Below are 14,848 nucleotides of genomic sequence, written 5' to 3'. Positions count from 1 at the left end.
TTGGGCTCGGCCCACTTTCCAGAATTATTATGGTCTGCTTGCAGCTGGGCTTCGGAGAGAGAATTTCATGTTGGGCTTTTAGCCCAACGCCAAATGTGGAAGGAGACGAGTCCGAGGGACTCATATGCCATAGTCATGCATAAAAATGAAAAGACAAGGGTTAGTAGATTATCGATGAATAAAGTTAAGCATGGAGAATGTAAATTCAAGACAGGCCAATGGCCTTTAACTAAAACAAAAGGGGGGACTGCCTGTATCTAATATATTAACGACTTCTCAACAATGATAAGGAAAGAAGTTATAAATATAGTAGGCTTATATTTGGTTTAGATATCCACAAAGAAGGGAAAGGGCCAAGACATAAAGCAAACAAAGCTAAATGTGCCTCAAGAGAGGACAAGCCCAACAGATTATACAAATTAGTAATCGATTGAGGGCTGGGCAAACATATTATTCAGCAGCCCAATTACCAAGCAGTATAAGATAGAATCCAAAATTTTGTGGTTCAACTGATCATTTGACTGACAAGGGGTATACCCTTTGTACACTAAATATACCGACTGATACGCATTCGAATGGATATGAACCTGAATATTTCGAAACCTACCCGCTTTGACACTCCAAAGAAACAGTCGGACTGAATAGGAACAAACAAAGGGAAAATCACACTAAGATATTTAAGCTAAAGAAAATCATGTATATTGTTGTATACAGATCCAAAACAGGACTGGCTCGTGACACCAACCAAGATTAAATGACACCGACTGCAGTCCGTAACTTAAAGGAGAAACATAGCATATTCACCAAAATAAAGACTTGAGTATAAAGTGACATTTTATGTTGGAAATACAAATGATTAATACTTCATAAACCAAAAAAAGACACCTTCAAGCAGTAATCAGTTCGAAGCAGGGGAACCTCCATTTAACCAGCCAAACAAAAATGTGCAACAAGCTATGTCATACGGAAACAACCTTTAAAATTCCAAATCAAGTTCTCGAAATAAAATGCACAAAAGCTAGAGTATATTAACAGCCATGCCAAAAGCCAATTTATATCAATCTTGATCATCTATGAAATCACATTTTTTGATATTACATAATTAGAAAACGTATTCGTCGCAACATGTTATTCTTTTAAAGGGGACGAGACAGGGAAATGAAGACAGGGATGTAAAACATTAACATATATGCATGTGAGGATTAGGAAGACAGTTCTGTAAGTAAAATTACTGGTTTAGGAAATTGTCTTTAATGAAAATCAAGAAGAAAGAAAAGACAATAAACCGAACAACAATTATTTAGCTGCCCATTCACTTTGAGTTAATTTCCCGAGCACAGATACATGAGCATGGTTAAAAAGAAACAAACTTCAACAACTTAAGGCGAAGCCGAGGAAGAACCAAACATTACATATTTGGATTGTTTGCTTACAGGAGACCAACTGGGCAGGGAATAAGGTTTTAATACCTGACTTGTTAATGAAACTAACTACATAATTCAGATTTGGAAACAAACAGAACTCGACAATCAATATCGACATGTTGTATAATCATTCTTATAGTACCTAAATCTAAGCAGATTATATTCGTGACAGGGTATATTATTTGAACAAACAGGGTAAAAGAGAGACGGTGCTAGCTTGTTCTAGTCGTATGCGTAACATACTTGAGATATGCATACTATAGTGTGTATATCAGATGTATATCGAATGTATATATTATTCTTATCTTGATAACCCAATGTATATCCTATGTATATTCGATTTTAAATATGTCCCAAATCCTGGAAATTCAGTCTTCAGCATCCGAACTACAACAAACATCTTTCAAATTCGATTAACGATTAATATCCTATCCTAACAGCTCCCAAACATCAAACAAACAACGCGACGACAGAGAAAATACATAAGTACTGAAAATATACAAGAATAAGCTAAAGTCCAACCGAGACAGAAATTTCAGACTATAAATAATAAATGTATCGAGTTTACCTTTTTTATGTGCAGTGAACGTGATGTCGAGGCTTCGAATCTACACTCGAACGCGACGAACTCGAACTCGTTTATGCTTGAATTCAAATTGGTAGCAGGGGAGAAAGGGAACAAAATGAGTTGCTATCTTGAATCGCTACCCGAAAGTGTTAAGGCTCAAGGATATCAATGCTTTTTTTTTTTCCTGAGGAATGTAAGCGGCTAAAACAGAACTCCAAACACATAAAAGTTTCAAATTGAGTTCAATCCCCCCCTTTTTTTTTAATTGATTGCGGGTTCCGTCTCCTTCTCCCCAAAAATCCGTCTGATTTTTGATCCCCTCCTTTCTTTCTGTTTCTTTTTCGTTGATTCCCTTTCTTCTTTCTTCCCCTCGTTGTTCTCCTCCTCTATGTAATTAATTTTGGGCTTCTAATTTAACAACTAGCACAATATATACTATCTGAAGACTAATATGTAAAAAGTAAGGATTTAACAAAGTGTTGTTCTGTAATTAATTTAACGAGTCCAAACCTAAAATAAAATAAAATGATGACGAATCATTTAAAATTTGTGGTAAAGTAATGCTCGTAGTGTTGAAAATAACAGTAGCGATATTAATAGTAGTAGCAATAATAATAAAAGAGAAAAAAAAATAGTGAAAATAAAGTATTTAGCTCGTCAGTAAATTTAGAAGCCCGAGTAAATTAAAATAAAGGAGGGACAAAATTGGGTGTCAACAGCCCTAACCAGATGTTCCAAATCCTGAGATCCCCACTACGCAAAAGCTAGAAATCCCAGAACTACCAAAGCTAAAAATCGCAGAGCTTCTAAAGCCAGAAGTCCCAGCTATGCCAAAGCCTGAAATTTCGGAACTGTGTTGACCAACTTTTCCTTCACTTTCTCCACCACACAAACCCGCTACTCCGTAAATTTTATGTTACTGTCTCTCCATCAGAGTACCCAACTGATGTTTTGAGATTTCCATGAAGTTCCTGGCATGGGCCATGACATGGAGATGGCAGTGGATACTTTCTGCTAGGACTAGAAACTGTAATTCTTTAATAGTATTTGAATTGGATGTACCATGTTTGACGTATCATTATACTATTTGATTGTTTTATGTACTTTATATACAGTGTAATAAAGCTATGATATGTATATGGTACTTTGATTTAGTTCCTATCATTGGCCATTTCTGATTTTTGTTTAATCGTTGTCTGTCCACTCTTTCCCTCTCCGTTTTTCTCTCCTAATTTATAGTAACCGCTTTCTTCCTATCACATTTCAAGAGTAGAATAAAGGATGAATTAGCATATATAAGTGTTGTAGAATAATATATTCCACAAACACACCTCACATTTGAGCGTATTTCAGAACTAAAACTGATGATTAAAATTGTCCTAATAAGAACAATGGGGTAGGTCGATCTCAACCAAAAGTTGTGTTTGTTAACTGACTGATATTTTTGAATATATGAACTAGCCAAAAATGGAAGAACAGAAGAAATTATAAAATAAAGATGAATGTTTTTTGCTTGACTTGATCCAACTAAAAAACACTCTTTAAGAACTAGGAATGTTAGGTGTGGAATTGGCCAAACAAGTCAATTCTTTTGTTCACATAGTCGTGATGTAAGCGCTTACCTCATGATAGTCGTGATGTAAGCGCTTACCTCATCATAGGAAATTCATTCCTATAAATAGGTAGCTTATGGTTCATTTGTAAACACTTGTAATATTTCTTCTTTAATAAGATCTGCAACAGCAACGTGGACGTAGCTCTCACATTGAGGGTGAACCACTATAAATCTGTGTGTGCTATTTATTCTTCGCTTACATCACGGCGTAAGTAGGTTCTGTCTAAGGAGGTTGGTATTTAAGTGGTCCAGCTGTGACCCTCCAATCTTTCCTGGGAACCTGCTTACAAAGGTCGGATTTGGGATTCAAATCCTAACAACTGGTATCAGAGCAACAGGTTGTGTTGTGATTTAGAAACGATGGGAGGCGAAGATGGTACGACGCACGGCATCGGTAAATTCGATGGTACAGACTTTGCGTTCTGGAGAATGCAAATTGAAGATTATTTATATGGCAGAAAGCTTCATGAACCTCTGAGTCCGAAACCAGAGGAGATAAAGCAAGCAGATTGGAATCTCCTCGACAGACAAGTTCTGGGAGTCATTCGGCTGACGCTGTCGAAGAACGTTGCTCACAACGTGGCAAAGGAGAAGACCACCGCAGATATGATGAAGGTATTGTCTGACATGTATGAGAAACCTTCGGCAAATAATAAGGTATTTCTCATGAAGAAACTATTTCATCTAAAGATGATGGAAAATGCTCATGTTGCTGCACACGTAAATGAATTCAATACCAATGTAAATCAATTGTCATCGGTAAAAATTGATTTCGATGATGAAGTGCAAGCTCTAATTTTGTTGGCATCCCTACCAAATAGCTGGGAGCCAATGAGAGCAGCGGTTAGTAATTTTGTCGGTAGTGACAAACTAAAGTTCAACGATGTTAGGGATCGTATCCTTGCTGAGGAGGTGCGCAGGACAGATTCTGGAGAGGCATCGACGAGTTCTGCTTTTAATGTTGAAAACAGAAGCAGAAATTTTGACAGAAACTACAACCGAAATAGGGGCAGATCGAAGTCAAGAAATGGCAGGGGTCAATCCAGACCAGGACGAACATTTGAGTGTTGGAACTGTGGAAAACCAGGTCACTTCAAGAAAAACTGCAGGGCGCCAAAGAAGGAGGACAACAAGGGGGCCGGAATCAACGCTGATACGGAAGACATTGGCGATGCGTTGTTGCTATCGGTTGACAGCCCGATAGACTCTTGGGTGCTTGACTCAGGAGCGTCCTTTCATACCACCCCACATCATGATATAATGACAAACTACGTGGCTGGGAATCTCGGCAAAGTTTATTTAGCCGATAGAGAGCCGCTAGACGTTGTTGGCACGGGAGACATTAGTTTGAAGATGTCAAATGGATCCTCGTGGAAGATTAAAAAAGTTAGACATGTTCCAAAGCTGATGCGAAACCTGATTTCAGTAGGTCAGCTTGATGATGAGGGATATGATCTCAACTTTGGTAATGGGTCTTGGAAGGTGGCGAAAGGTGCTATGGTAGTTGGCCGAGGAAAGAAGATTGACACTCTCTACATGACGGATAGCTGTCGTGATATTGTTGCTGTGGTTGACAACACAAAGAAGACAGATTTGTGGCATTGTCGGCTTGGGCATATCAGCCAGAAGGGGATGAAGCTGTTGGTGACAAATGGCTTAATTCCAGAGCTGAAGACGGTGGACCTTCATACGTGTGAGAGCTGCATTCTCGGAAAACAAAAGCGAGTAAGCTTCTCAAGTGCAGGAAGATAGTTGAAGGTCGAAAAGCTGGAATTGGTGCACACAGACGTGTGGGGACCTACCACTGTACCCTCCCTTGGAGGATCACACTACTACGTGACCTTCATTGATGATTCAACCAGGAAGGTATGGGTTTATTTTATGAAAAATAAATCCGATGTGTTTAGTGTATTCAAAAGATGGAAAGCCATGGTCGAGAATGAAACAAACCTCAAGTTGAAGTGTTTGAGGTCCGACAACGGCGGAGAATACACTGATGGTGATTTCAAATGGTACTGTGCCGATAATGGGATCAAGATGATGAAGACTATTCCTGGAACGCCACAACAGAATGGAGTAGCCGAAAGAATGAACCGAACGTTGAACGAGCGTGCTCGGAGTATGAGAATACACTCTGGACTGCCCAAGACATTCTGGGCAGATGCAGTCAATACCGCGGCCTTCTTAATTAACCGAGGACCGTCAGTTCCCTTGGATTTCAGAATTCCAGAAGAAGTCTGGAGTGGCAAGAAGGTAAATCTTTCATTTCTGAAAGTGTTCGGTTGCTTATCATATGTTCATAATGATGATACGGCTAGAAGCAAGCTTGATCCAAAATCAAAGAAGTGTTACTTTATTGGCTATGGTGACACCGAGCTTGGGTACCGATTTTGGGATGAACAAAATCGGAAGATCATCCGAAGCAGGAATGTTGTCTTTAACGAAGAGGTACTGTACAAAGACAAGCTGCAAAAGAATTTAGAATGTCAGGACAAGGAATCGGAAATAGTCGATTTGAGGGACTTTCCGGCACCTGAGCCGCAGCCAGGTACAACCGAGGCAGAGGAACAAACAATCCGAGAAGGTGCTGATGAAAGTGCTGATTCTGAAACAAATGAACAGACGCCAATCACAGAGCTGCGTAGATCATCCAGGATCAGGAAGCCGCTTCACAGGTACTCTCCATCCCTCAACTACATTCTACTCACTGATTGAGGGGAGCCGGAATGTTATGAAGAAGCAATGCAAGTCGATGAATCGACTAAGTGGGAGCTGGCAATGAAGGATGAAATGGATTCACTATCGGCAAATCATACATGGGAATTATCCGAGTTGCCAAAGGATAAAAAGGCATTGCAAAACAAATGGGTTTATCGGATAAAGGAAGAACCCAATGGAAGCAAGCGTTATAAAACAAGGTTGGTTGCAAAGGGATTTCAACAGAAAGAAGGCATTGACTATACGGAGATCTTCTCTCCCGTAGTCAAGATGGTGACTATCAGAACTGTTCTTGGGCTGGTAGCAAAGGAAAATCTACATCTGCAACAGATGGACGTGAAAACTGCATTTCTTCACGGTGATCTAGACGAGGAAATATACATGCGACAGCCGGAGGGATTCAAAATCAAAGGAAAGGAGAATCTGGTGTGCAAACTTCAAAAGAGTCTGTACGGACTAAAACAGGCTCCAAGACAGTGGTATTTAAAGTTTGACAGCTTTATGAAGAAAGCTGATTTTTCAAGGTGCGAGGCAGATCACTGCTGTTACTTCAAAAAATTTGAAGACTCGTACATGATACTGCTACTCTATGTCGACGACATGCTAATCGTAGGAGCAAACCTACAGGAGATTGATCGGTTGAAAAAAGGGTTATCGGAAGAGTTTGCAATGAAGGATTTGGGAGCTGCAAAGCAAATCCTTGGGATGAGAATCGACCGAAGCAAGGAGGGCATCAAACTCTCACAAGAAGAATATGTGAGGAAAGTTATCAAAAGGTTTAACATGCATGATGCCAAGCCAGTCAGCACTCCCTTGGCTGGACACTTTCGGTTGTCAAAGGATCAGTCGCCGACAACCGAGGATGAGAAGAAGCAGATGGACAAGATACCTTATGTATCTACAATCGGTAGTCTTATGTATGCAATGATATGTACAAGGCCAGACATTGCACATGCAGTGGGAGTTGTCAGTCGATTTATGAGCAATCCGGGAAAGCAACACTGGGAGGCTGTGAAGTGGATATTCAGATATCTGAAAGGCAGCTCGAGTTCAGCTCTGTATTTCCGAAAATCAAAAACAGGATTGCAAGGGTATGTTGATGCTGACAACGGTGGTGATATTGATAGCAAAAAGAGCACATCCGGGTATGTTTACACATTCGGAGGTACTGCAATCTCTTGGGTTTCCAAGTTGCAAAAGATAGTAGCTCTCTCTAGTTGTGAGGCTGAGTACGTTGCTGTGACGGAGGCCACAAAGGAAATGATGTGGCTACAATCTTTTCTGCGGGAATTGGATCAGGACCACGAGGGAAGTGTGCTATATTGTGATAGCCAAAGCGCCATTCATTTGGCAAAGAACCCGGTTTACCATGCTCGAACGAAGCACATACAACTCCGGTACCATTTCATTAGATCAGCTTTGGAAGATGGAGCGCTAGTGCTTGAGAAGATCGCAGGGAGTCAGAATCCAGCAGACATGCTGACAAAGGCAGTGACGATAGACAAACTGAAGCTATGCTCAACTTCAGTTGGCCTGCACGAAGTATGAAAGTAGGAAAGAGCTGCTGCATCGATCAAAGTGTGAAGACAAATTAAAATTAGTCTTCAAGTGGGAGATTTGTTAGGTGTGGAATTGGCCAAACAAGTCAATTCTTTTGTTCACATAGTCGTGATGTAAGCGCTTACCTTATGATAGTCGTGATGTAAGCGCTTACCTCATCATAGGAAATTCATTCCTATAAATAGGTAGCTTATGGTTCATTTGTAAACACTTGTAATATTTCTTCTTTAATAAGATCTGCAGCAGCAACGTGGACGTAGCTCTCACATTGAGGGTGAACCACTATAAATCTGTGTGTGCTATTTATTCTTCGCTTACATCACGGCGTAAGTAGGTTTTGTCTAAGGAGGTTGGTATTTAAGTGGTCCAGCTGTGACCCTCCAATCTTTCCTGGGAACCTGCTTACAAAGGTCGGATTTGGGATTCAAATCCTAACAAGGAATTCTGGTGAATGAGATTTTCCTTGTCTTCTGATTACTCATTGCTATAAATATACTGTAGATCCCTTTGTTTTTGCTTCTGAAAAAACAAAGTGTGTTATAGCTTTTGAGTGTGAGCGTTTACAATTTTCTTTATTAGTATATGAATGTACGATCTAATCATCTAATTATATTTTGCTTATAATTAGATGATTATAATTCACTTTGGTATCCGAGTAATATGGGACTTGCATTGGATTGTCCCACTTTGGGGTAAACGCGCTCCTTACCAAAGATAATAACTTTATTTTTAAGATTCGAACTTGAGATCTCTAATTAAGGATGAAGATTGGTTGCTGCTCCACCACAATCTGCTACTATTGCACCTTCCATACCAAGCCCAATGCTATATGCAATCAATATAAGTGCAGTTTATCCGACCCAAGTTATATTCGACTCTCTCTCTTTTTTTTTTTTAATTATTATAACCGGTGATGTCCCAAAATGTTGTTGCATTTTACTAATAATAATATTATTTCGTAAACCGTTCACAACTTTAAAGTATTAAAATTCAAATTATTGCAAGAAGGAACTGGAAATGCCATCACTACGGTGACAGAGTGGTATGCGAACCATGTCGTCAAAGTTCAACTATATCTGATTAAGGCCTGAGGTTTCATTCAAATAGCAAAGCAACAAATAAGGAAAGGATATAAATTACATTGTGATTGACAATTTATAGGTGATTAATAAGTAGTTTAACAATATTTTGCTTCCTTAGTAATCTCGTATTAGCTAGTAGACTCGAGAATTGTTTAGTTGGATTAAAAAAAATTACGTTCATGACTTTTCCTTTAGCACTCGTCATTTCTTGCAACTTCCTTTCTTTAGAGCCATTAATAACCGCAACAAAGTTAAGTTGCTTTAAGTAAAATGCCGCCATTGTTTTCGTATAACTGATCATCACAATCATTGTCTACCAAGTGCCAGCTAAATTGATGTGATAAAGACGAGTTTTGACTATTACCTTATTAGATATATTTTTAATATCTATATTTGAGCAATAGCTACCATAAGACAGTTTCAAGATACTATAATATTGGCAGGCAAATAGGTGAAAAGTTCAACTAACATATCCCTTCAAATTCTCCTTGTTGCATGCATGTAAAACTTATATATAGCAATATGGAAAACCAACGGAATATCAAAATTTCATTTGCTTTTAACACATTTTTCTCTAAGCTTCTTGGATCTGAGAAAAAAATGGCTCAGCATTACAACCTAACCCCACTCTTCCTGCTCACATTTATCTACTTTATGCATGACCACATGATAACTAATGCAACTGCACGTCGCCTTTTAGAGACGCCTCTCCCTGAAATTCCTAAACCAGAATTCTCGAAAGCTCTAACCTTGCAAAAGCATGAAATTTCAAGTGTTTTGAAACTTGAAATTCCAACTTGGACAAAGTCGGAGATACCTGCTGGCCCAAAGCCTGAGGTCCTATCAGCTTCGAAGCCTGAGTTTCCAAGTTGGCCAAAGCCCAAACTTCCATCTTGGCCAAAGCGTGAAGTCCCAGCTGCGCCGAAGCACGAACTTCCATATTGGCCAAAGCCAGAGGTCCTAGCTGCGCCGAAGCCTGAACTCCCAAGTGTGCCAAAGGCCGACCTTCCATCATGGCCAAAGCCCGAGAAACCGGTCGCTCCAAAGCCCGAATTCCCAAATTGGCCGAAGCCCGAGCTTCCATCTTGGCCAAAGCCCGAGAAACCTGCTGCTCCAAAGCCGGAGTTCCCAAGTTGGCCAAAGCCTGAGGTCCCAACTGCACTGAAGCCCCGGCTTCCATCTTGGCCAAAGCCTGAAGTCCCAGCTGCGCCGAAGCCCAAGCTTCCATCTTGGCCAAAGCCTGAGGTCCCAGCTGCACCGAAGCCTGAGCTTCCATCTTGGCCAAAGCCCGAGAAACCTGCTGCTCCAAAGCCCGAGTTTCCAAGTTGGCCAAAGCCCAGGCTTCCATCTTGGCCAAAGCCCGAGAAACCTGCTACTCCAAAGCCCGAGTTTCCAAGTTGGCCAAAGCCCGAGCTTCCATCTTGGCTGAAGCCTGAGGTCCCAGCTGCGCCAAAGCTTGAGCTTCCAAGTTGGCAAAAACCCACGCTTTCTCCACCACATAAACACGCTACTCCTTGAGTAACTACGGTGTCATTCATGTGCCTTGACACATGCATTTGTTGGCAAAATAATTCATTAGTAGTAATTGGTCTCGAATGTACCTTGTTTAATGAGTTATTAAGTCTTATTTAACGGTTCATTAAGTCTTACTTTCATGTATTTCTTATATGGTGTATTAAAGTTATAAGCAATGTGACATTCGGGAGTTACTTTGATATATATAAGTTATGTCGTTAGCCATTTCAGATTTTGCTCAGTCTTGTTATTCGTTGATTCTTTACCTCTATTCTTTTAGAGAAACGTTACCATTTAAGTGACAGTGGGATTGAGTGGTCTGAAAATACACTTCACACGTTTTGGTGTATATTACTCCTAGCTAACTAAATAATTAATTAACCTTTTATGGATAAACGTTCCTATGTGGCAACCAATCTTTCAGTTATGTCAGAGAAAATAACTTCTCAATTAGTGGAACTGCATGTCCGGTAGGTATCACTTATCGATCCAAAATATTGTAGTTAAATTTATCGAAACTAAAATTATCAATCTGATGTTTTTTCTTTAAAAAAATTTCAGGCATGTAATTTTTGAGCAATCAAGGACATGACTGTTATGAATTTACAACTATAATCTTAAACTCCTTTAGCTTGTTGCGTCATGCATGTAAAACCTATATATATTAAGAGACAGAAAGAAAATGTCACATCCAAATTTGATCGAGCCTTTATACATATAAAAGATAAATGGCTTAGCATCACCATCTATCTTTCTATCAGATACCATGAAAAACTACATTTCCGCTCTTTAGCTTGATAAAATGTTCTTATATTTGAGCTCCTCAAGAGAGAAACATTTTCCCTTGGTATACAAATTCCCATAGAGGATAAAAAAGGCAAAATCAATTAATAGTACTAGAAAGCAAGTATCTATTCAACTTTTGTTTCGTGTCAACAAAGTTTGAACAAACAATAATATTCGTTAGTGGATAGCCTAAGCAACAAATAATTTGACTTTGAGCATATTTATATTTTTAAGAACTTCAAACTTGCATATTTTTTTTTCCCTTAGAAATATCCTTGAATAAGAATTAGCATGTTTTAAAAGTACAAGTACATGTTGAGAAGGCCAAAAGAGCAAAGAAAAAGTTTTAGCATCCACTAAAAGTAAGGTGTAGCTGTAATTGGAGATTTGATAGCTTTAGGAGCTGACATGCGTTTTTGATTGACTATTCACCTCTAGTATTCTTTGCAAAAAACAAGTTTGATGTTTGGAAGAACCCCAAATAGTGCGATAATCATATTTGGTAAGAAGCCTCACAAGCTGTTTCCCATTTTTGAAAGGCATAAATCTGCTATTAAAGTCAAAGTAAAATCTACTATTTCTTAGAGATGTTATGTTTTAGAAAAATGCAAAAAGACATTGGCATCAGATAGTTAAATCATTTACGACATTCTTAAATGATATTGATAACACATATATGCACTAAAGATTAAACTTTAGAATGTTAAGATCTTATTTAAAATAATAAAATGAATCCTATCTTCTAATATTTTAGAAAATGAACATTTAAAGAAAATTTCTTCCAACGATAGATATACGTACCAACTAATGCATATGAATTTGGAAGAATCAAATTTGAATCTCACTTCCTGGCAGCACGTAATAATAATTAGCACCATTAGCCTTCCGAGCTCTTTTCATTCTTCAAGGCCGATAGAATATGCGTTGATAAGATTCCATTTTTGATATAAGCATTTTCTGCCAATTTTAAGTTCTTTAACAACATGAAAATTGAAACAAATCAATTCAATATTTCCGTATTTAATTAAAGCCCTGCAATATTTTTGATTTGGTTGAGAATCACAATCTATGAAATTTATGTTATATATAGGTATCTTTAGCATCATCCAAATGAATGGTCGTATTCAATGCGGTAAAGAGAGCATTTGACACCATTTTTTTCTGTGTAATTGGATTTAATTTTATCATTTACTTAGTTCGTTACAGTATCTTTCAGTAATGGCCTTTCCATTCACCAGGATAATTACAGTATAAAATTATAAATTTACTATCATTTATTAGGAGATGAATTTACTTTTTGGCATAACAATAATTCAGAAGTAGAATTCAGAAAAAGGGTAAATGGTCGTTCGTTTTTTTATGAATATTTTGTAATTCAATTTAGCTTTTGATAGTTCCTACTTTTAGTACCTTATGAATAAAGCGCTGCTGGCATTTCTTCACAAAAATGCATAAGACCATGTATATGTCCTCTATAATTATATTTTATTTCCTTACCATCGAAAACCTAGAATATAGAGTAGATGGCTAAATTAACAATATTTTATTTTACAATTATAGAGGAGTTTATTTTACAATCGTATAGGCTTTTATAAAAAAAAAATGCTATTTTCTTTGACTTATTAAGCTGCTTTAAGTAAAATGCAATGCCACCATTATTTTCGTATAACTGTCACAAGCATTTTCTACCCAGTGCCAACTGAATAGATGTGATCAGTAAGACGAGTTTTGACTATTACCTTATTAGATATATTTTTAATATCTATATTTGAGCAATATAACTACCATAAGACAAATTCAAGATACTATAATATTGGAAGACAAATAGGTGAAAAGTTCAACTAACATATCCCTTCAAATCCTCCTTGTTGCATGCATGTAAAACTTATATAAAGCCATATGGAAAACCAACGGAATATCAAAATTTCATTTGCTTTTAACACATTTTTCACCAAGCTTCTTGGATTTGAGAAAAAAATGGCTCAGCATTACAATCTAACCGCCCTCTTCTTGCTCACATTTATCTACTTTATGCATGACCACATGATAACTACTGCAACTGCACGTCGCCTTTTAGAGACGCCTCTCCCTGAAATTCCTAAACCAGAATTCTTGAAAGCTCTAACCTTGCAAAAGCATGAAATTTCAAGTGTTTCAAAACCCGAAATTCCAACTTGGACAAAGTCAGAGATACCTGCTGGCCCAAAGCCTGAGGTCCCAGCAGCTTCGATGCCCGAGTTTCCAAGTTGGCCAAAGCCCAAACTTCCATCTTGGCCAAATCCTGAGGTCCCAGCTGCGCCGAAGCACGAACTTCCATCTTGGCCAAAGCCAGAGGTCCCAGCTGCGCCAAAGCCTGAACTCCCAAGTGTGCCAAAGCCTGAGCTTCCATCATGGCCAAAGCCCGAGAAGCCTGCTGCTCCAAAGACCGAGTTCCCAAGTTGGCCGAAGCCCGAGCTTCCATCTTGGCCAAAGACCGAGAAACCAGCTGCTCCAAAGCCAGAGTTCCCAAGTTGGCCCATGCCTGAGGTCCCAGCTGCACCGAAGCCCCAGCTTCCATCTTGGCCAAAGCCTGAAGTCCCAGCTGCGCTGAAGCCTGAGCTTCCATCTTGGCCAAAGCCTGAGGTCCCAGCTGCACCGAAGCCTGAGCTTCCATCTTGGCCAAAGCCTAAGGTACCAGCTGAGCCGAAGCCTGCAAAGCCTGAGCTTCCATCTTGGGTGAAGCCTGGGGTCCCAGCTGCGCCAAAGCCTGAGCTTCCAAGTTGGCAAAAACCCACGCTTTCTCCACCACATAAACCCGCTACTCCTTGAGTAACTACAGTGTCATTCATGTGCCTTGACACACGTATTTGTTGGCAGAATAATTCATTTGTAGTATTTGGTCTCGAATGCACCTTGTTTAATGAGTTATTAAGTCTTATTTAACGGGTCATTAAGTCTTACTTTCATGTATTTCTTATATGGTGTATTAAAGCTATAAGCAATGTGACATTCGAGAGTTATTTTGATATATATAAGTTCTGTCGTTAGCCGTTTCAGATTTTGCTCAGTCTTGTTATTCGTTGATTCTTTACCTCTCCGCTTTCAAAGAAATGTTACCATTTAAGTGCCAGAGGGATTGAGTGCCCTGAAAATACACTTCACATGTTTTGGTGTATATTACTCCTAGCTAACTAAAGAATTAATTAACCTTTTATGGATAAACGTTCATATGTGGCGGCCAATCTTTCAGTTATGTCAGAGAAAATAACTTCTTAATTAGTGGAACTGCATGTCCGGTAGTTATCACTTATCGATTCAAGATATTGTAGTTAAATTTATCAAAACTAAAATTATAAATCTGATGTTTTTTCTTTAAAAAAATTTTAGGCATGTAATTTTTGAGCAATCACGGACATGACTGTTATGAATTTACAACTATAATCTTAAACTCCTTTAGCTGGTTGCGTCATGCATGTAAAACCTATATATATTAAGAGACAGAAAGAAAATGTCACATTCAAATTTGATCAAGCCTTTATACATATAAAAGATAAATGGCTTAGCATCACCCTCTATCTTTCTAGGAGATACCATGAAAACT

The 14,848-nt window shown here is 38.7% G+C and overlaps 2 protein-coding genes across 2 annotated transcripts; both read left to right on the top strand.

The window, feature by feature from the left end:
- Positions 1 to 9,489: 9,489 nt before the first annotated feature.
- LOC132644655 (protein PELPK1-like) lies at positions 9,490 to 10,485 on the top strand. The gene has a single exon (XM_060361254.1). It carries the CDS (start codon positions 9,490 to 9,492, stop codon positions 10,483 to 10,485), a length of 996 nt encoding a protein of 331 aa, XP_060217237.1.
- Positions 10,486 to 13,245: 2,760 nt separating this feature from the next.
- On the top strand, positions 13,246 to 14,076 carry LOC132644654 (protein PELPK1-like). The gene has a single exon (XM_060361253.1). The coding sequence runs from the start codon at positions 13,246 to 13,248 to the stop codon at positions 14,074 to 14,076; it is 831 nt and encodes a 276-aa protein (XP_060217236.1).
- The last annotated feature ends 772 nt before the right edge of the window (positions 14,077 to 14,848 follow it).

Source organism: Lycium barbarum, chromosome 6, assembly GCF_019175385.1.
Source record: "Lycium barbarum isolate Lr01 chromosome 6, ASM1917538v2, whole genome shotgun sequence".
In the NCBI taxonomy this organism is placed as follows: domain Eukaryota; kingdom Viridiplantae; phylum Streptophyta; class Magnoliopsida; order Solanales; family Solanaceae; genus Lycium; species Lycium barbarum.
Note: the sequence above shows the minus strand (reverse complement) of the source record. Positions and strands in the feature narration are given on the sequence as shown.